The sequence below is a fragment of the Stegostoma tigrinum genome, chromosome 18 (assembly GCF_030684315.1).
Source record: "Stegostoma tigrinum isolate sSteTig4 chromosome 18, sSteTig4.hap1, whole genome shotgun sequence".
NCBI classification, from domain to species: Eukaryota; Metazoa; Chordata; class Chondrichthyes; order Orectolobiformes; family Stegostomatidae; genus Stegostoma; species Stegostoma tigrinum.
Genome location: NC_081371.1, coordinates 19,730,290 through 19,753,051, shown reverse-complemented (window position 1 = coordinate 19,753,051; position 22,762 = coordinate 19,730,290). Strand labels below are relative to the sequence as shown.

The 22,762-nt window shown below is 44.5% G+C and overlaps 1 protein-coding gene across 2 annotated transcripts in view; it reads left to right on the top strand.

Moving 5' to 3' along the window:
• The window catches only part of atxn10 (ataxin 10), a 198,453-nt gene that overhangs the window by 9,651 nt on the left and 166,040 nt on the right, over nt 1-22,762 (top strand). For both annotated transcript variants that reach the window (XM_048549299.2, XM_048549300.2), the window contains exon 3: nt 19,377-19,462. In XM_048549299.2, the coding sequence (XP_048405256.1) occupies nt 19,377-19,462 (86 nt within the window). The remainder of the gene's footprint in view (nt 1-19,376; nt 19,463-22,762) is intronic.

Below are 22,762 nucleotides of genomic sequence, written 5' to 3'. Positions count from 1 at the left end.
TATGCAAAACTCCCAGATGTGGTCTCAAGGCCCTGTATAAAGGCAGTGAGACATCTTTACTTCTGAACTTAAATTCTCTTGCCATGAAGGCCAGTTTACCATTTGTCTTCTTGACTATTTGCTCCACTTCCCTGCCTACTTTCATTGAGTGGCATACAAGAAAATGCAGATCCCTTGCAATTTACGTATCCCAGTATACCACTATTTAAATCATTCACTTTGCTTCTGTTCTGCACACTCCAGTATACACTTTACATTTAGCCAATTTGTATTGCATCTTCCATGTGTTTTCTCACTCATTCAACTTGTCTAAGTCACCTAGAACCTGCTTCACTGCAGCTCAATCCTAACCAGTTTTGTGTCGTAAGCAAATTTCAAAATGGTGCGTTTGGTTACCTTTATGCCAGCCATTTGTATAAATCATGAATACCTGGGACTCAAACACTGATCCTTGAGGCACCCAACTTGTCATTCCCTGCCATTCAGTAAAGGACCCATTTATTTCCATCCGGTACTTGCCTGTTAACTAATTCTCGATCCATCCTAACATATTATTCCTGAGAACGTTTGTCTGAACTATGCCGACTAACTTCATGAGGGACTTCTTTCAGAAGTTTTTGGAAATCATCTACTGGTTCTCCTTTATCTATTCAATTGGTTACATCATCAAAGCTTTCCAAATATTCTGTTGTATGTTTTATGTTAGCCTGTTTTGTTTTTCTTATTATTGATGTTAGGTTTTCTGGTCTGTAATTCATTTTTTTTTCATGTCTTCCACTTTTAATATTTGGGTTACATTCGACACCTTCCAGTTAGCGAGTTTTGAGAAGATTTGTAGCTCAGGTTGAGGTTCTGGATGTGAGTTTGCTCGCTGAGCTGGAAGGTTAGTTTTCAGACGTTTCATCACCTTTTTTTATTTGAAAAAATATACTTTATTCAGAAGATGTACAAAAAATAAAACTTTTATACACCTACCCCGTCATTCAAACCGCTCTGGGTTACCCAGGGGGTACGTACACCAACGAAAGGAAAACAAAAACAAAGCAAAGAAAATACCCTGGCAGTCATCTCCCCGCACAGTCCCCATTGGCCCCCTGACCAGTTGGGGAAGGCACCAGCTGGGCCCAGTTACCAGTTAGGGCCCTTTTTTCTAATTCTGGACATGGGGTTTCATACGGTGATCTTTCCCCACTGCACCTTGGCGGCGGCTGCCCCAAGCTTTAGCACGTAGTCCTGGACCTTGGAGTGCGCCAGTCTGCAACACTCGGTCGGGGCCAGTTCTTTCAGCTGGCAGACCAGCAAGTTGCGGGCAGACCAAAGAGCATCTTTCACCGCATTGATGGTCCTCCAGGCGCAGTTAATGTTGGTCTCGGTGTGCGTCCCGGGAAACAGCCCGTAGAGCACAGAGTCCCGCGTCACGGAGCTGCTCGGGACGAACCTCGACAAATACCACTGCATCCCCCTCCAGAACTCCTGCGCATAGGCACACTCCAGAAGGAGGTGATCGACGGTCTCGTCCCCCCCGCAGCAACCTCGAGGGCAGCGTGCGGTGGCGCAGAGATTCCCGGCATGCATAAAGGATCTCACTGGCAGAGCCCCTCTCACCGCCAGCCAAGCAATGTCCTTGTGCTTGTTTGAAAGTTCTGGTGATGAGGCATTCTGCCAAACGACTTTGGCAGTCTGCGTGGGGAACCACACGACGGGACCCACCCTCTCCTTTTCCCAAAGGGTCTCGAGGATACTACGTGCTGACCACTGCCTGACGGCCTTGTGGTCAAAGGTGTTTCCTTTCAACAATTTCTCCACGAAGGACAGGTGGTACGGAACGATCCAACTACTCGGAGCGTTCTGCGGCAACGAGGCCAGGCCCATCCTTCGCAACACTGGGGACAGGTAGAACCTCAGTAAGTAGTGACACTTGGTGTTTGCATACTGAGGATTTACGCACAGCTTGATGCAGCCGCACACAAAGGTAGCCATCAGGGGGAGGGTGGCGTTCGGTACGCCCTTTCCCCCATTTTCCAGGTCTTTGTACATGGTGTCCCTGCGGATCCGGACCATCCTCGACCCCCCAAATGAAGTGGAAGATGGCCCGGGTGACTGCAGCAGCGCAGGTCCGAGGAATGGGCCAGGCGTGCGCCACATACAACAGTACCGAAAGCCCCTCGCACCTGACCACCAGGTTCTTACCCACGCTGGAGGGGGACCGGAGCGTCCACCTGCCTAGCTTCTGCTTAAGTTTGGTGATACGCTCCTCCCAGGCCTTAGTGCACGCCCCAGCTCCACCGAAGCAAACACCCAGCACTTTCAGGTCGTCTGTCCTGACGGTGAAGGGGATGAAGGAGCGGTCGTCCTCGTTCCCGAAGAATGTGGGCTTGCTCTCACCCCTATTGACTTTGGCACCCGAGGCCAGTTCAAACTGGCCGCAGATGTCCAACAGCCTACTCACCGACTGACGATCGGTGCAGAAGACGGCGACATTGTCCATGCACAGGGAGCTCTTGACCTGAAGGCCTCTGCTGCCTGGGATAGTTACGCCCTTCAGGCTCACGTCCTTCCTGATGGATGCGGCGAAGGGCTCCACACAGCACACGAACAAGGCAGGAGAGAGCGGGCAGCCCTGCCTGACTCCAGATCCGACGGGAAAACTGTCAGATTCCCACCCGTTGATTGAGACTGCGCTAACGATGTTGGTGTAGAGCAGCTGGATCCAATTGCGGATGCCCTCCCTGAACACCAATTTGGAGAGGACGTCCCTCATGTAAGCATGAGAGACCCTGTCGAAGGCCTTCTCCCGGTCCAGGCTGACAAGGCAGGTGTCCACCCGCCTGTCCTACACGTAGGCAATCATATCCCTGATGAGCACGAGGCGCTCAGCGATCTTCCTGCCCGGCACAGCACAAGTTTGGTCAGGGTGAATCACCGACTCCAGGACAGACCTGACCCGGTTGGCTATGACCTTGGCCAGGATTTTGTAGTCCATGTTCAATAGTGAAATGGGACGCCAATTCTTAATTTCTTCCCTCTCCCCCTTCCTCTTGTAAATGAGGGTGATGATGCCCTTCCTCATGGACTTGCACATTTCCCCTGCCCGAAGCGCACTATCGTTCACCTCCAGCAGGTCCTGGCTGACCAGGTGCCACAGAACGGAATACAGCTCGACCGGTAAGCCGTCGCTCACGGGAGTCTTATTTCCTCTCCAAGGACTGGAGGGCTCTGGTCAGCTCGTCCTGGGATATCGTCCAGTTGACTCCCCCCCACCCGCCGTCCCCACGCCGGATCTTCCATTTGCATCGATGATGCAGTTGAAGTCTCCACCTAGGATGACCGGCCTGGACGTCTCCAGCAGGGGTGGAAGCCACTGCAGGACGGCCAACCTCTCACTCCGTACCGCTGGGGCGTACATGTTGGTCTGCCTCAGGGGAGCGTTCCTGTAGGTGACATCAGCCACTAGGAGGCGCCCACCCCACCGCCTCCTGAACTTGAGCGATGGTGATGTTGCGCCCCCGCAGCAGGATAGCTAGGCCCGAGGAGCGACAGTCGTTACCCCACCGACCAGATCGAAGGCCCACAGGTCCAGGCGCCGGACCATTTCCCGTACCTGCTGAGGTGCGGTATCCCGCACTCCTGCAGAAACAGGAGGACCGCCTTGATGGTGGTCAGCTAGGCCAATGTGGACACACGTCTTGCGGTGGACTTGACGCTGCACAGATTAACGCTCACAACACATACCCCCATTGTGGGCAGTGACTGCAGTACCCTCCCCATGTCCAAGGTCCAGCCCCTCCATCTGTCCCTTCATGCCCATTGCCCGGGCTAACTGCTGGACGCTCTCCGGGCTCAGGAAACCGTCTGTGCTGCCTTCCGGGTGGCATTCCCCCCCCCAGTCAGGGGTACGGAGGCAGGAGAGTCCAGCTCTGGGTCAGGCTGGGGAAACGCTGTTTCCTCCGTTCCGCCTGGAAGTTCCGGGTGGCCCTCCAGGGCCCCAGTGGCACGTGGCTGGGTGTCGGAGGGAGCCTCAGGATGCTTCCCATCACCTGGAAGCGGGGTGCTGCTTTCCTTCTCCCTTGAGATCTTTAGCTTCTGCTTTGGGCGGGCCCTCTCCGAATCTCCTTCGTCAGAGGAGCTCTTAGCCCCCCTGCAGCTGCCTCTTCCCGCCTGATGGTTGCAGTGCCTGGGCCCACCGGCGCGCCTTCCTCGTCGCTTTCCCGGACCGTTGTCCACTCCCCTGGGTCACCTGTCGCTTCCTCCATCGACTCCAGGTTGTCGGGGGGGAGCGGAGCGGAGCCTGCAGGGGCGCTTTGCTGGCCTCGGGTCCATCCTGCGGGGCTGGGCCCTCCTGCACGACCCGGCCCTCCTGCACATTCGTGGGGTCCTTGCAGGGAACTGGTGCTTTCCTCTCCTCCGGGGGGCTTGCCCCGCATTTCCCTTGTTAGCGACCTGGGTGTAGGTGGTCCCCCGCCGCGGGCATGCCCTATAGAGGTGGCCCGCTTCCCCGCAAAGGTTGCAGCTTTTTTCTTGTGGGCAATCCTTTGCAAGGTGTCCCTCCTCCCTGCAGTTGGTGGCTTTGCAGTCGGCCACCACGTGACCTGACCTACCGCAGGCATGGCAGACTGTAGGTTGCCCTGCGTAGGTCAGGTAGCCCTTGCTCCCACCGATCACGAAGCTGGATGGTGGGTGTACGATGTTCCCGTCCACGCCCATCCTCAGCGTCACCTTGACCTGCCTCTTACTGGTCCAGATCCCGAAGGGGTCCATGATGTTGGTTCGGTCCCCTTCCACCTTCACGTACCTTCCAAGGAAGGTCAGGACATCAACTGCTGGCACATATGGGTTGTACATGTGTACAGTCACCATACGGCTCCTCTGCAATGGCATCACGAACAGCGGGACAGCAGTCAGTACAGAGAGGGGACCCTCACCCACTTTCTCCTTGAAAACCTCCAGGAAGTGCTCGCATAGCTTGGCACTCCTGAAGGTCACTTCGTAGAAACCTCCTCCGGGGAAATCCTGCAGGCAGTAAATGTCCGCAGCAGCAAACCCACAACAGCCTAACAGGACCCTCTTCACGAAGAAGGTGCGGTCCACAGGTGCAACTTCATCCACCTTCTTCACGGAAACGCGAATGGTGTTCCGGACCCCCTGACCCGGGGCACGAGCACTTGCCGCAGCTATCGTTGCAGGTTGGTGGCTCCCCTGAACCAGCGTTAGGCCGAATCTAGCATTAAGATCCATCGGTTGCAAGGCTGCACAGCCAACCCGATGTCTTCCTTCCACATCCAACACAGTCGTGCTCTCCTCTTCTCGGTCCACAAAAGAGTGGGTCTTTATTTTGTTCCGGATGTAAGCTGGTTTACTGAGCTTGAAGGTTTGTTCCCAGATGTTTTGTCACCATTCTAGGGAACATCATCAGTGAGTCTCCGATGAAGTGCTGGTGTTATGTTCCACTTTCTGTTTATCTGTTTATGTATCCTTGGGTTTGTGATGTCATTTCCTGCATTGGTGATGTCATTTCCTGTTCTTTTTCTTCAAACTTCAAACCAGCGTCAACAGGAAAACAACACATACGGACCAAATACTGAACTACAGGAGCAACCATCCCAACACCCACAAACGAAGCTGCATTAGAACATTATGAGCCACCAGACACTGCAGCACCAAGGAACTACGAAGAGCAGAAGAAAATCACCTATACAGTGTATTCAAAAAGAACGGGTACCCAATGAACACAGTCTGCTGATTTCTCAGCAACAAACCAAAAGAAACAGACAAAACATGCCCAGAAACCATAACCACTCTCCCCTACATCAAAGACATTTCCGAAATGACTGTCAGACTACTCGGACCATGTGGCATCAGGGTAGCCCACAAACCCACCAACACACTAAAACAGCAGCTAATGACCTTAAATGACCCTATACAGACAACAAGCAAAACGAACGTCATCTACAAAGTACCTTGCAAGAACTGTGACAAACACTACATTGGACAAACAGGCAGAAAGCTAGCCACCGAGATACATGAACATCAACTAGCCACAAAAAGACATGACCCACTATCACTAGTATCCTTACATACAGATGAGGAAGGACACCACTTTGATTGGGACAACACATCCATCCTAGGACAAGCCAAACAGAGACATGCACGAGAATTCCTAGAGGCATGGCATTCCAACTGGAACTCCATCAACAAACACATTGATTTGGAGCCAATCTACCATCCTCTGGGGAAAAAGAACAGGAAATGACATCACCAACCCAAGGAAACCTAAACTGATAAATAGAAAGCGGGACTTAACACCAGCGCTTCATTGGTGGCTCACTGATGTTACCTAGAATGGTGGCAAACGCACATCCACACCTTCCAGTCTATATGAATTGCTCTGGAGTCTGTACAATTTTAAGATGATCACTAATGCATCCAATATTTCCAGGACTACTTCCTTTAATACCATGCTAAAGATGCAAAGTAAATGAATTAACTGAATTTGTCAACAAACTAGAGAGTGGAAATCGTTGGTATAATGCTAATATAATTGCATAGCAATGTCACAGCAGGACTACTGAGGCACATCAATTGATGCCCAACACAGTGTTGGCTATTGTGGTGCACGTCACCTTCTTTCATGATTGACGGGTACCATCTGTATTGTGCTTGTGCAGTGAAGTCTAGTGAATATAGATGTGATGTTTTAAGGGGATAAATACTTGATTGGTGAATTATCTATAATTTGGTATCAAATGGAGTTGCTGTTTGTATCATCATTTAGGAATTAATGTGATTAGAACTTGTAACTGTCCTAATGAGTTCTTCCTGGGATTTAGGTCATCTGATGAAATCATGGATGCACTGCAAACTCCTTGGTCCCATTCCCATTCACAGCTGGTAATTTCAGAAAAGATGTGAAATAATTTTCTTGACAGTGGCATTTGAAGATGATATGGAGGTGCAGTGTACTCTCAGTGAAAGAATTGGAACAAGATTTTGCTGTCATGCTTGATTACTGTTTCAGTACATGGGAGAGAGTAGGACCAAATAAAGCATTTCTTTCAAAGACCAAGGAAATCCCACTTGAGGATTAGATCAACAAGGCCACTTCTGCACATTTATCAGTAGAAAGTGAGACTTGAAAAGGATGTGCAAATGCCAAGAGTGGTGCAAGCAAGGGAATGAATAAACTGAATCTGTAGTCAAATTGTCTATCTACAGAATGTAAACCATAGTAATGAAAAGAAACAATGCTGGAGGAACTCATTGCCCTTGGGTACAAATTAATTTAATTAAATATCAGAGCTGCATTTCAAATTAAGAACGTTGTTACCAAATGGAATGTCTTTGTTCCCATGTTTCTGTCCCAATCCCATATGGAAGTAGTGATTAGTTCCAGCTGTATGTATCTAATTTTATTCATTCATGTGCTTGACTGGGTGTGTCATGTTGGGACAGTCTGGTTTTGATTGCCTTTGTATAGAAAAACTGCATTGCCTATGATTGAGAATGATTCCGTTGTGACTGACTAAAAAGTTGAAGCATTGTATTAGATGAAAAGAAGATACTTACAGTCATCGTCATACAGCATGGAAACAGACCCGACAGTGCAACAAGTCCATAATCCCAAACTAAACTAGTCCTACCTACCTGCATATGGCCCATATCCTTACAAACATTTCTTATTCATGTACTTATCTAAATCTCTTTTCAATGTAGTAACTGAATCCACACCCACCACTTCCTCTGGAAGGCCATTCCACACACAAACCACACTGTGTTTAAGAAAAAAAAAGGCCCCTCATATCATCTTTAAATCTTTCTCCTCTCTCCTTTACAAAATATGGCCCCTAATCTTGGAATGTACCACCATAGGAGCAAAACACTTATCATTCACCTTATCTGTACACCACTTTGTTGACCTTATCCAGAACTCCATGGTCTGGGGATGTGAGGACTAGGTGGACTGGTCATGCTAAATTACTCGTAGTATTCAGGAATGTGTAAGTTAGTTGGGTGATGAGGGATGGGTCTGGGTGGGATGCTCTGAGGGGCGGTGTGGACTTGATGGGCCAAAGGGCATGTTTTCATCCTGTAGGGATTCTATGATCTATGATCTATGATCTATGATCTATAAGGTCACCACTCAACCTCCTAAACTCCAGTGACAAAGTTCCAGCCTCTCCTTTATAGCTCAAGCCCTCCATTCCCTGCACCATCTTGATAAATCTTTCCTGAAACCTTTCCAGCTAACATGAAGGAGCCTAGTATTTTGGAGAGTTTCAGATGTCTGCAAAGAATGACTGACAATTTGAGGGTTAGTAGAATAACAACAAACTAACAAAAAAAGTTTGACCTTTACAAGTATGACAAATGAAATAAAATACATGAAAGTAAATGAGTTGTCTCAAGGTTGAGACAGTTATAATGGGGAATAAAGAAGTGCAGAGATGTTGAAGGACATAAATGTTTGGGGAAAAGAAATGTAATGAGAATAAGGAATTTATGGTAGTGATTATTTGTAAAGAAAATGTTTTGGAGAAATTATCCTCTGGGCTTGATGGTACATGTCCTAGGTTCTGAAAGAAGGGCTGCAATGATAGTGGATTCATTAATCTCCCAAATGTCCTTAAATTCTTGAACTTCCATTGGGGTGGAAGATAACAAATGCAAACTACAGTTGGTAAAAATGGGAAAGACCAAAAACAAGGAACTTGCAGAGCTGCTGGTCTGACATCTGCCATTGACAAAACTCTGGATTCCATTGTTAAGGTACCTAGTAACAAAACATTTCGAGAATTTAAAAAATGCATGATTTGGCATGTTATGTGGTTTTACAAATGTTTTCAAAGATGTTACTAGCGACGAAGACATAGTAATGATGGATGGTTGGATTTAGAAAAGGTAGATGCCTGAAATAGTGCTCATGTGACTATGGTCATGTTTTTAGACTGGCGATTGTTTACAGAAAAAACAAATCCAGTAAGTGGGTTAATTTCATGCTTGCAGGTTGTTAATCGTGTACCACAGGATCAGTACTGATATCATGACTATTTTTAAGCTAAATTAATGTCGTGGATGAAGGTACCAAGAGTAGTGGATCTAGGTTTGCTGATGATTTTTAATAAAAACTTGGAGGGAAAGTGAACTGAGAAGAGACTGCAAAGGGATTGAATGATGAATGGGCAAAAAATTAGAAAAAGGGATATAATGTGGAGAGATGAAAGGTCATTCACTTTCCTGTAAGAATGCTCTAACACAGACTCTTTTTACCATTTTTTTAATTTAAAAAAAAATTCAACTGTTGTCATACATAAATCACACAGTTAACTGGCAGATGTAGCAAGCAATTAAGAGGTGAGAGAGTTTGTTGGCCTGTGTAGGAGTAAGAAAGTCTTTCTGCATTTGGGTTTTGCGTGACCACAGATAAGATCATAAATAGCGAGTTTTGAGAAGATTTGTAGCTCGGGTTGAGTTTCTGGATGTGAGTTTGCTCGCTGAGCTGGAAGGTTAGTTTTCAGACATTTCATCACCATTCTAGGTAACATCATCAGTGAGCCTTTGAAGCGCTGGTGTTATGTCCTGCTTTCTATTTATCTGTTTTGGTTTCCTTGGGTTGGTGATGTCATTTCCTGCATTGGTGATGTCATTTCTTGTTCTTTGGTTCCAAATCAATCTACCATCCTCTGAGAAAAAGAACAAGAAATGACATCACCAATGCAGGAAATGACATCACCAACCCAAGGAAACCAAAACAGATAAATAGAAAGCAGGACATAACACCAGCGCTTCAAAGGCTCACTGATGATGTTACCTAGAATGGTGATGAAATGTCTGAAAACTAACCTTCCAGCTCAGCGAGCAAACTCACATCCAGAAGATCATAAATATGAACAGGTGTAGGCATTTGGCCCTTCAAGCCTGGTCCACCATTCATTAGGATCACAGCTGCTCTGACATTCCTCACATCCACTTTCCTACACCTGGAATACCATATACAGCTTTGGTCTCTATCTGAAAAAGGAATTACTTGCATAAGAAGGAACAATAGTTTAGTTTCTAGAATTAGTTTAATGAGGAGAGATTGTGTTGAATGGCTTCTGAACATACTACCAAATTTGAACAGAGCATTGAGAGTGGGGACTAACTTAATCTTGAGCACAACGTTGAGACAGGAGGCAAGAATTGTATAAGTGCAGAAGGCAGGGAGTAACTTCAGTCTGAAAACAGTGCCAGGAGAGTTTGAATCTGAAAACAAAAAACCCTAGAATCATGTTATAGAAATTCTGTGATTATTGGTTGGTGCGCAGCTGATGTTGGAAATTGAATCTAAATTGCTTAAATCTGAAAAAGTATTATGTTCAAAGAAGCAGCAACAGTAGGATTTCAATAAGGAATACTAAGAAATTGGGGTAAAATTATGTCAAGTAATTGAAGCAAAATAAAGTAGAACCAGCGGAAAATAAGTTATTCTAAGTATTAACAATTTTTTTATGGCAACAACCAGTTTTCAGAATTACAGAATGTTATTAAAACAGTGACAAGTGGAGCATACCTTCTATGATATGTATGAAATTGTGGACACGATGTCACAGAAAAACACAACTGCAGGAAGGGTTACCAGCTACACATGCATGAGCTCTGCATTTCAGAACTTGAGCTGCAACTGGAGTCACTATTGTGCATCTGTGATGCAGAGAACACTGGATAGCATACAGGGGGGTGAACACCTCAAATTAGAAATGTACACAGGAGGGAATGTGTGACTACCAGGCAAATTAGGAAAGCTGGCCAGGTGGTGCAGTAGTTCCCTTAGTCTGTCATGTTTGTCAATCAAGATTCCGTTTTGGAAACTAGTGATGATTCTTCTGAAGTGGCGAAGGAAAAGGATTGCAACGTCAATGATGATAGAGGATTCTATATTCAGGGAATCAGATAGACATTTCTACACCATGAAACATGGTCAAGAATATCTCTTTGGTCAAGAATGCTCCAGGCCATCCTTCTCTGGGAAGAGGATTGGTCAGAAGTCATGGTCCAGGTTGGTACAGTGACATGAAGAAGAAAAATGTGGTCCTGAAACAGAATTCAGGGAATTAGAAAATTTAAAAGCAGGGCTCCAAGAATAGTGATTTCAGGCTACCCCTGGTGCCATGTACGAATAAGTTTAAGAATAGAGGGTTGATTTAATGGACATGCAATAAGAAAGCAGTAGATTTCTGAGGCTTTGGAACAGCCTGGAATAAGTTAGACCTGTGCAAACTGCATGGGTTACATATTAAATGACTGAGACTAGTTACCTTACAGGAAAATTTGCTTATGCTTTTGGGGTTAATTTAAACTATTTTGCCACGGAGATGGGGAACTGAGGGGTAGCCGGTATTGAAAGGGAGTTGAGCTGGTAACAAGAAGTAGAAAAAAACTACAAGGGAGATGGGAGAAATAAAACCAAGTGTTGAGTATACTTTGAATGTGGAATGATATCAAAAATCCAAAGGGCATTCTATGTGAATGCTTGTAACATTTGCAACAATTTAAAGGTACAAAAGTGATAAATAGTAATAATATAATTGCCAGTGCAAAAACATGGCTATGTGGTGATCAGGACCGGGAACTGGGTATTTGGCATTCAGGAAGAACAGATGTGAAGGAAAGGGAGGTGAAGTTGTGCTGATAACAGAAGATGGGATTTGTACATTGGTAGTGGATGCGCTCAGACCTGAGGAATAATACGTGGGACCTGTTCGAGTGGAGATTTCAAAAAAACAGCAAAGGCAAGAGACATTGAAGTTATTTGTAGGCCATCAAATATTAGCATAGAGGAGGACGTGGCATAAATCAGGAGATCAAGAAGTTTGTAGCATGTGCACTGGAGAAACCATAGGTGACTTAACTCTGAAAATAGATTGAGTAAACAAACTAAGCACTAAAACTGTGGAGGACCAGTTTCTAGAGTGTGCTAGGGATGGTTTTCTCGAACAGCATGTTGAATGACATGCTATTGAGTGGACAGCCTATTTTGGATTGGTAGTATGTGATGAAAACTGTGAATTGATAATCCCATATGTAAAAGAATTTCTACGGATTAATGACCACGATGTGTTAGAAGTTTATGTTGTTTAAAAGTGAGGTATGTCAGCCTGAAGCAAGGGTGTAGCATTTGAACAAGAGAAATTATGAAAGCAATGAAGCGCATGTTGCCTGATTTATTGTAATGTGTACTGAAGTACAGTGAAAAGATTTGTTTAAGAACAGTATAGGCAGACCATAGTAAGCGAGGATGTACAGATCAGAAGTTCTAAAAAGGCTTGGGGCATACAGGTTACACTGCACAGGACATGCGTTAGGTGAGATCAACGTTAGCAAGACCAGCATTGTTTGAGGCTAGAGAGTCCATTCATCAGCCTAATAATGGTTAGGAAGAACCTGTGGCTGATCCTGTTGGTGTGTGTGTTCAGGCTTCTGTGTCTTCTGCAAATGGAAGAAGTTGGAGGAGATCATTAGTGGGGTGCAATGGGTCTTTGATATTGGCAACCTTTTTGTGGTAACGAACCATGTGAATGGAGTCCATGAATAGAAGGCTGGCTTCCATGGTGGCCTGGGCTGTGCACGCAATCTTCTGTAGTTTCTTATGGTTCTGGGCAGAGCAGTTGCCATATCTGGCCATTTTGCACTTGGACAGTACGCTTTCAGTGTTGCATCTGTAGAAGTTGGTGAGGGTCCTTACAGCCATGCCAAATTTCCTGAGCTGTCTGTGGAAGAGGCATTATTGTGCTGCCTTGAGTGTCACATCAATGTGGGAAGGCCAGGACAAATTGTCAGTTGTCATCATTCCGTGGAACTTGATGCTCTCCACCCTCAACGTCCGCTCGGTTGATCTGCATAGAGGTGTGTTTTCCTCTGAAGTCAATGATCAGTTCTTTAGTTTTGCCAATATTGAGAGGGAGGTTGTTCTCATTGCACCATGTCACCAACCCCCCCCCCCCCCCACTTCTGTATTTTGCCTCGTCACTGTTAATATCCCTCCTACTATGGTGGTGTTGTCAGTGAGCTCATAGATGGCGTTCATTTGGAATTTGGCAATGCATTCGTAGGTGTACAGGGAGTACAGTAGGGGGCTGAGGATGCATCTCTGGGGACTCCGGTGTTGAGTATTATTGTGGAGGAGGTGCAGTTAAGTATCTTCACTGATCCACAGACTGCAGAAAGATGAGGATCCAATTGCAGAGGGTGGAGCTGAGACCAGGTCACGCTGTTTTGAAATCAGTGTCTGTATAATGGTGTTGTTCCTGAAGGTATGGTCTGGAGGGAATAATGGCGTTGAAGGTGGAGACAGACGTAGTCTGTGAGCAGGAGTCTGACGTAGGTGTCCGTTGTTCAGATGTTCCAGGCATTGGTGCAGGCCGAGGAAAATTGCATCTGCTGTAAACCTGTTACATTGTAGGAAATCAAGACAACAGGCTGGGAGATTGAAGTTGAAATGGGCCATGACCAGCCTCTCTAAGTACTTCATGATTAGTGAGGTCAGAGCCACTGGGTGATAGTCATTAAGACATATTGCACGTGCTTTCTTAGGCCTTGGGATGGTGGTGGTTTTCGTGAAGCAGCTGGGGACTTCGGCTTATAGGAGGCAATGGTTGAAGATTTCAGTGAATACCTTCACCATTTGGTCTACACAGAATGAGTGCTTGTCTGGCCCATCTCTTTTTCCTTAGGTTGACTCCCAATCTGATCTGATGTCTGTACCGAGGGAACAGATGTGTCTAGGGCTTTTGGGGCAGGCATCACCCCACCGCTGGCATTCTGATCAAATTGAAAGCATTGAGCACGTCAGGGAGGAATGTCTGTTCGCTATTTTGCTATGCTTCATTTTACATCGTGCAATGTTGTTTAGGCCTTCTCATAGGCAGTGGGGGTCTGTTTGGAAAGTTTGGGCTTCTAACTTGATACAGTACTGCCTTTCAGCATCGCTTTGCGGGGGTCATGCCTGGATTTCCTGTATTAGCCTGGGTCATCTGACTTGACTGCTACATGTCTGGTCTTCAGTAGGGAGTGGATTTCCAGGCTCATCCGGGGTTTACAGTTGGGGAACATTCGGACTGACTTAACAACGTGTAGAGCTGGATGAACACAGCAGGCCGAGCAGGAAGGCTGACATTTTGGGCCTTGACTCTTCTTCAGAAATGGGGGAGGGGAAGGGGGTTCTGAAATAAATAGGGAGAGAGGGGAAGGTGGATAGAAGATGGAAAGAGGAGAGGAGACTGATAGGTCAAAGAGGCCGGGATGGAGCCAATAAAAGTGAATGTAGGTAGGGAGGATGGACAAGTCAAGGGGGCGGGATGAGGTTAGTAAGTAGGAGGTAAAGGTGGGGCTTGAGGTGGGATGAGGGGATGGGTGGGAGGGAGGACAGATTAGGGAGGCGGGGACGAGCTTGGCTGGTTTTGGGATGTGGTAGGGGGAGGCGAGGTTTTGAAGCTTGTGAAGTCCACATCGATACCATTGGGCTGCAGGGTTCCCAGGTGGAATATGAGTTGCTGTTTCTGCAACCTTTTGGGTGGCATTGTTGTGGCACTGCAGGAGGCTCAGAATGGACATGTCATCTGAGGAATGAAAGGGGGGGGGAGTTGAAATGGTTCGCGACTGGGAGGTGCAGTTGTTTTGTGCGAGCTGAGTGTAGGCGTTCTGCAAAGAGGTCCCCAAGCCTCCACTTGGTTTTCCCAATGTAGAGGAGGCCACAACGGGAACAGCGGACTTAGTATACCATGTAAGCAGATGTGTGGATGAACGTCATCTTGGAGCCTGGGTTGGGGGTGAAGGGGTGAAGAAGGGTCTAGGCCTGAAATGTCAGCCTTCCTGCTCACGTCATGCAGCTTGGCATGCTGTGTTCATCTGGCCGTACACCTTGTTTTCTCAGATTCTCCCGCACTTGCAGTTCCTACTAACTCGGATTGACTTCTTTGGTATGCAGTTCTCCAAGCATTTGCTGATGAGGTTTGTGACGGTGGTGGCATACTTATTCAGGGTTTCCGCTGAGTACTTGAATGTGGTCCAGGCCACCAATTCTAAGCAGTCCCAGAGACAGCTTTCCATAGCCTTGGACCAGCATTATGCTTCCTTTTGTGAAGGGTCCTCCCATTTCAGCTCCAGTTTGTAAGCTTGGAGGAGGAACACAGTGCTGTGATCTGATCTTCCAAAGTGCAGGCAAGAGATTGAGTAGTAGGCATCTTTGGTTGTGTAGCAGTGGTCCAAAATGTTTGGTCATCTGGTGGCGCAGGAGATGTCTTGTTAGTACTTTGGTTAAAGTCACTGTGTGGCAATGTAAGTCATGGGCATTCTTCACATCCTTACGGGGTGGTACATAGACTGCTGTCAGGATGGTGGAGGTGAGCTCTCGCAGTAATTAGTAGGAATGGCTTTTTACTGTAAGGTAAGCTAGGTTTGGGGTGCAATGGTTTGCCAGGGTCACTGCGTCTGAGCACCAGAAAGTGTTGATCAGGATGTGTCAACACCTCCCGTTGCCTTACCTGAGGACGTCATACAGTCCGAGCGATGTGTGGAGAATCAGGAATGGCAGGGGTGAGCCGTGTCTCCGTGAAACAGAGCACACAATAGTCTTTCAGTTCCAAAAGAACTGCAGATGCTGTAAATCAGGAACAAAAGCAAAGTTTCTGAAGAAGGGTCACCAGACCCGAAACGTTAGCTGTTTCTTCCTTCACAGATGCTACCAGACCTGCTGAGCTTTTCCTACAACTTTGTTTTAGTTCCAGTCTTTCAGTTCCCTCTGTCAAGTTCAATTTTCTTTTTGATAGCCAGAACATTTGCTGGGAAGGGGAGAATTGAAACTGTGTTGTTTCAACCTCGCCTTCAGGCCAGCATGTTTTCCCCAGTTTTCTGGTAGGTTCCCTGCAGCTGGATGGTCATAGGAGTTGATGATGTGCTTCTGCTGCTACAGCAGGTAAGTTAGTCGGGTCTGGTACGGCTGAGCTGGGTTGGTAAAAATACACTGAAAGGCATGGCGGTACATGATCAATGGATGTAATCACAGCAACTATGCGTTTCTTTAAGATACAAGCGCTCAAAAAAATCAGTCGATTGTCGTTTACAAGGTAAGATCAGGATTGTATAAAATTAAAAGAAAAGGCCTCTAAAGTGACCAAAAGCAGGAGTACATTTGAGGATTGGAAGGTTTTTAAAGAATATATCAAAAGAGGGCCAAGAAATTGATAAAGGGAAAATAGAAAATGAATGCTGCTATAAGACTTGAAGTGTCTCACCATTGAGTTTGAGAGCATGCATTCAAGGGCATTGGAGATCCAAATTTATATTGGTAACTCCCATAATCTGTAGCACCTTTTCTAAAGCTTAGAGACAGCGTTATTATGGAGAATATATTACAGTAACATAAACTTCTAATATGTTCATAAAAATGGGAATAACCGGTTCTCTGGTTATTTTGTTGTCAGTGGAAGGTGCGTTAGTTTCAGGTTAGTAATTTTGAAGCTGCTAGGTTAATGAAGTACAATGCATGTTTTGATTGTTTGTTTATGAATTATATCCTTTAAAACCTTGAACCCTAAGTAGTTTGTGCACTGCATAATTTTGAGGGAAAAGGTGTCAGAATATTACTAGTAAAAATGAACACTTTTTACAAGCTATTCTTTTAATTACAAGGGTTGCCCTGTACTGCTGTGTCTAGGTGCAGCATCAGTAGCTTTTATGTCATTCGGATGTGAGTTGATACTTCGCATTGTGATGAAATTTTGATATGAACCATTCTCAGGCCATCACCTCCCAGTGAACTTCTGTTTGAAGGGGAATTTGGAGATAATATATGAACAATAGTATGTTAAACTTAACCACGTGTATTGAATGTTCCAATCGGTTACACAGGATTTGAGGTTGGACGAGCTGTTCCAAATATTCACTTTCCTGTTTCTAATCAGTCTAAAAGTTATTCCATAAATTCTGTTGAGCCAATTTTTTTAAGGGGAACTGTAAGAACAAACTATTGTTGACAAGATTGCTAAATGTAATTTTTTTTAAAAAAAATCACATGCACCTTCTGATGCACTGTTAGGGATGGATTTAAAAGAGGTGTCTTGAGTCCTGTTTTCACCAGCACAAATTCAGAGCTCCCTGCCAATGCAGTATGGGAGAGGTCTCTTGAAACAAGACATTCTAACTCTCGCAGTAAAGTGCAGGATATTTGTATATTCCATGTTATAATGATTACATGTAACATTGATGTTCGTGTTACTCACGTCCTCTGAATACACGATCAATGATGAACAACATCGTGGACAACCGTGTCTTCCCATGTTCTCATGATTTTTGCCATGTGCCCTTATCACCTTTCTAGGGCTGTCAATACATCTTACACAGCACCCAATATTCATCCTTCCTGCTATCAAGTCTCGCTTTACTCAGTGCTGACATGATTCAGTTCCCTGCTAGCAGGATGGAGGTTTCTCGCCACTCTCTGCAGCTGTTTGTTTACAAGAATTCAGCTAAGTTCCTTAATGTTAGTTGCATTTATAATTTTAATATCCCTATGTATATAATATGTAATGGTGTACAGTAGCAGCAGTGTGTCTATCTACAAATTGCACTGTAGAAATTCATCAAGGCTCCTTAGCATCTTCCAAGGAATCACTACCGCCATCCAGGGCAGCAGATGCATGAAAACACCACTGCTTTCTAGTTTCCCTCCAAACCTCTCACCAGACAGGCTTGGAAATAAATCACCATTCCTTCAGTGCTGATTGATCAAGATCATGAAAATCTCTCCCTAAAAGCATTTTGGTTGTTCCTAAACCAAATGGACTGCAACATGACTTGAAGGCTGCTCTCTACCACCACCTCGGACAGTTAAACAAGAAAAATCCCAGCCCAGTTCGTGATGCCCATGTCCCCTGAATGAAACTCTGCGTGGATGGGTGCACCTTGAACAATACTCAAGCTCAATATCATTCTGTTCAATGCAGCTCCCTTGATTGGCACCACATCCACCACCTCAATGTCCATTCTGTTTGCTATCAACTTAGTGGTAGTCAAACTCATTTGAAAGCACTTTACAAACCCATAACCTAGACCACTTGGAAGAATGAGGGCAGAATATGCTTCAGGACATTACCAACTAGAACTCCCCATCTAAGCTACAGTGCATCCTGAATTCAAACTACATTGCTTTTCCTCTCTTTCTCTGAGATAAATTATTGAATTTCCCTCCCTAACAGCACTATGATTGTGTTGATGCCAGAAAGATTGCAGAGATCCAAGAAGGCAACTCATCATCTTATCAAGGGCAATTTGGGATGGGCAAAATGTGGTGACCGGTTCAGCACTGCCCATGTCCTATGAACAAGTATGTGTGTGAAAAACAGACATTCGCATGAGTACAAATTCGCTATGCCAAGGCTACTCTGCATGCAGCATCCACTAATGAGGATCAATAGCCAGACTGATCATTCACTAAACGTTTCAGGACTTGCTATCTCTAAATTTTGACTCAACTGAAATGTATTGGGAATAAGGAGACTTGCATTTATGTAATGCTGAACATGATGTCAGGCGATCACCGAATTCCGTTGGTTCAGTTCTAATTTTGGCAAATGTGTTTTTATACAAGTGTTCCACAAACAAAATTGTGATTATAATGTTATCATTTGTTTTTAGGTGTTGGTTAAACAATGAATATTGGCTCGGACATTGATTAGAAGACCAGTTTTTCAAAATAGTGTTAGTAATCTTATCCCATCCATCATTTAATATAGTGATAGATCTTTGAAAACTATTCAGGTAAGTTTCATAGCAGTGTAAAAAATGCGGCAAGTCCTGTTTCCTTAAACTTGCCCTTTTTTTAAATGCATCATGAATAAAGAGCTTGGCTTCCAAGCGAGCATCTGGGAAGTTAATTTGAGGCTCCAGATTTACCAGATAACTTCACATCTGACGTTAACTTCTGGAACTATGCTAAGGGTTCAGTGAGGAGCAGCACAATTACACATGCATTCTTTCAGAAGATTTCAAAGACTGAATTTATTGCTGAACAATGAAGTCTTAGATATTAATTGTAACCTAGCGTTTGACAAAATCTCATTCTGGAGTTATTCTTTATAAAACCAGCGTGACGTTACTGCTTAACAGATTTTTTTTGATGAATATAGAACCCTACTTCTGAGAACAGAACATGTTCCTTGATGCTAGTTACCTGAGTGAGAAGGTATTTTACAGAAAAATATTCCATTTCTTGCATACCTATTTGATAGAATTCTGGTAGCAGGCTCTATTGACCCAGAAGTTTACATTGCTGGTGGAGAAAATAATCTTAAAATGTGTTTATTTCAAATGCATGTGTCATTGTCATTTACCTGTTTACTTTTCAGCAATGGAGGACTGATTGAGCCATCTATTCGGATTCTCCACTTGCTTCACGGGTTAAGATTCTCCCAGAGTGATGCTTTGTTAGTAGGTAAGAAATGCTGTTACGTGTCAACTTCCAGTGATTCGTTGTGTTGGCCAATACTTGTTGTCATAAATCAACTCAGTATGGTCTCTGTCCCCTCTAGCTGGTAATAGATTGAGGAGCTTTCTGTAGTATTAAACAAAATCAGAAACTGATGGAAAAGCTCTGTACTTTTGCAGCAATTTCTGATTTTGTTTCAGATTACCACCATCTGCAGTTCTTTATTTTTTATTCTCTCATGTTATTCTGACGACTACTACTAGTGACTCAAACCCTTGCATAACAGAATTCCTGACCATGATATATGCTACCCAGAACTATAACTGTCAGTGATAGCAGCAAAGTTGGGGGGAGAGAGAGAGAGAGAGAGAGGCCTATCATTTTGGTCTGTTAAGTGCTGGATTGTGAGTATTCTGTAGTGGCTGAACAAAAACATAGCAATCAAACAGAAAGGACATGGGGAAATGAATGGAAATTGAATAGAGGAAGCAGCTGGCAGTAGAATCTTGGAGTTGAAGAGGAAAGAGATTGATAGCATCAACTGGTAAAGAAGGAAGGAGCACCAACTTCACCTGAGGAAGTTGGACAAGGAAGGAAATTGCCAGCTTGATCTGCATTGACAGGCATGATGTGGAGTTGCTGGTAGTGGCCTGGAGTGGACCAGGTCAGAAATCAGATAACACCAGCTTATAGTCCAACACATTTATTTGAAATCACTAGCTTTTGAAGCATAACCCCTTCTTCAGGTGGTGAGAGAAGCTTACCCGTCATAGAATTTATAGGCAGAGAGATCAGAAGATCATACAAATGGTGAGTAGAGTTTTGAATAATAAGTCTCTGCAGGTGATCAAAATGCTAGACGGTGTGAGTCAAGTGTCAATGGCTGAATAACGAGGAAAGGGATGACCTATACTCTAGTTAAATGAGACAGAGATAATCACAAAAGAAAAGTGGTGCTGGAGAAAACCAAATGACCGTAAAACATGACATGTATATGAGCTGCATGCCAAGGGTCTAACCAAAGTAATAGTTTGTACAGTTTTGGATTACTTAAGGTAGAGTGATCATAAGAATTTATCAAAGTGATCGTGTCAAAACAGGACAGTAAGGGAGATTTCACAGATACAGAACAGTGTGCTGGGATGATGTGTAGCATGACATGAACCCAAGATCATGGTAGAGGCCGTTGTCATGTGATATGGAGCATGGCCATCAGTTTCTGCTCAGTGGCTCTGTGTTTTTTGGAGGGGGCACCCCCCAAGATTGAAAGCTGAATGTCCTTGACTGCTGAAGTATTCCTTGACTGGCAGGGAATGTTCCTGTATGGCAATTGTTGCGTGGTGTCAATTTACCCATGGTTGTACTATCTATATGATGTTGCCTTGGGACATCTTTGCCTGCAGCATATGAGATAGACAGTATTGGCTGAGTCACGTGAGTATGTTTGGTGTTCCCACGTCTACTTCAAGAGTTCAAACACTTGTCGAACCTTAAACAGACCATCATTCACAGCAAAATGTCCAGCCTTCAGGACAATATTGACCACAGCACCACACAACTCTGCCATGGCAACCCCCATAAAACATGCCAGATCATCCACATGGATACTGCCATCACACACGGGAGCACCACCCACCATGTACGCAGCAGTTACTCGCGTGACTCAGCCAATGTTGTTTATCTCATACGCTGCAGCCAAGAATGCTCCAAGGCATGGAATGTTGGTGGCACCATGTAGCTGCTACAAGAACGGCTGCATGACACTGTGCAGTAATCACCAGCGATAAATGTTCTTTCTGGTCAGGCAACACTTCTCAAGGCCGAGGACGTTCAGCCTCAGATCTTCGGGTGAACGTCCTCCAGGGTGGCGTTGGAGATAGTTTCTGCTCAGAAATTCTGCATTTTCGTTTGATAACCAAGTTCAGTATGTATGAAGATGGCTTCAGTTGTGATCTTGGGTTCATTTTCGTGCTGTGTGCGACCTTAACACACTTCTTCTGTTTCTGTAAAGCTTTCCTGACCATCCTATTTTGACACAATTACCTTGATAAATCTCTACCTTAACTAGTTTGTATAGTTTTGGCTTAATTACTACTTTTGGTAAGTAACTTTTTTATTTTTTATTTGTAAGCATCTGTCTGCCTTATTTAATGAGATTATAGATCATCCCTTTGCTTGTTATTCAGCTGTTGACACTCTACTCACACTGTCTAACAACTTCAATCACTTGCAGAGACTTATTATTTGTCTCTCCACTCATGATTTGTATGATCATCTTGTCTCTGCTCATAAATTCTGTGTCGGCATGCTTCCCTCTCACTTCACCTGACAAAGGGGCCATACTTCAAAAGCTTGTGATTTCAAATAAACCTGTTGGACTATAACCTGGTGTTGTCTGATTTCTGACCTGGTCTGAGAGGAAGTGGCATATTAGCTGAACAGCAAGTATGAATTGATCGTTTGCAAGGACAATGGATTATCATGAGAAGTGGTGAGAGGAAGGAGAGAAGGGGTCAGTGCTTCTATGAGCTGGAGGGTTAGAGACTGCATCTGCACAGTTTTAATAAAAATCGGGTAATGGAGGAAAGTATCAACGAACTGGGTTTCGAGCAACTACTGTTTTACGGTGAACTGAGAAGGGAGTATCAAATGTGTACTGAACTTTCAGGGGAATGGTATGGTTGCTTTGTAATTAAGATGTCGCTTATTTTTCCTTTATAAAATTCAAAATCTGATGGTGGAAGTAAAACTTGCTTAAATGAACTGGATACAGTATTTTACTTCTGAAATTTGACATTCCCAGCAGGAGCATACACTCGCTTTATAAAAAAGTCTTTTCATGCCTAGTTTTTACTTGCTGTTTGCATTAATTATTTCCACAAGTCATAACTGGAACCATTTTTCAGCTCTTTCAGATCTGTTGGTCAGATTTTATAGTTTGCTGAAGTTAATATATAGAAGTTTTAAAAGTTTTTAGAAGTAATTTTCAATGAAATTGATAGTTTCCTTTTGGAAATGGGAGGAAATTGTAATGCTGTCAATGGACAGTAATGTCAATACGAATCCATTTCTTAAAATATTCTTTTGCAATTACAAGTCTTGAGAATTGTTTTCTAGATTCACACTCTTTTGACTTCTTTCCATTAAGAAAAAAAAAACTAGAGGACTGTCAACAGTTCCGTTTGAAATAAAAAGCTGTGGTTTCCAAGCAATGGAAAATACTTTTAATCTGATCTATCAATTGCAGAAGTTAAAACTAAAGGCTGAGAAAGCACTGCCTTGCTCCCATATCAATGATTATAATGG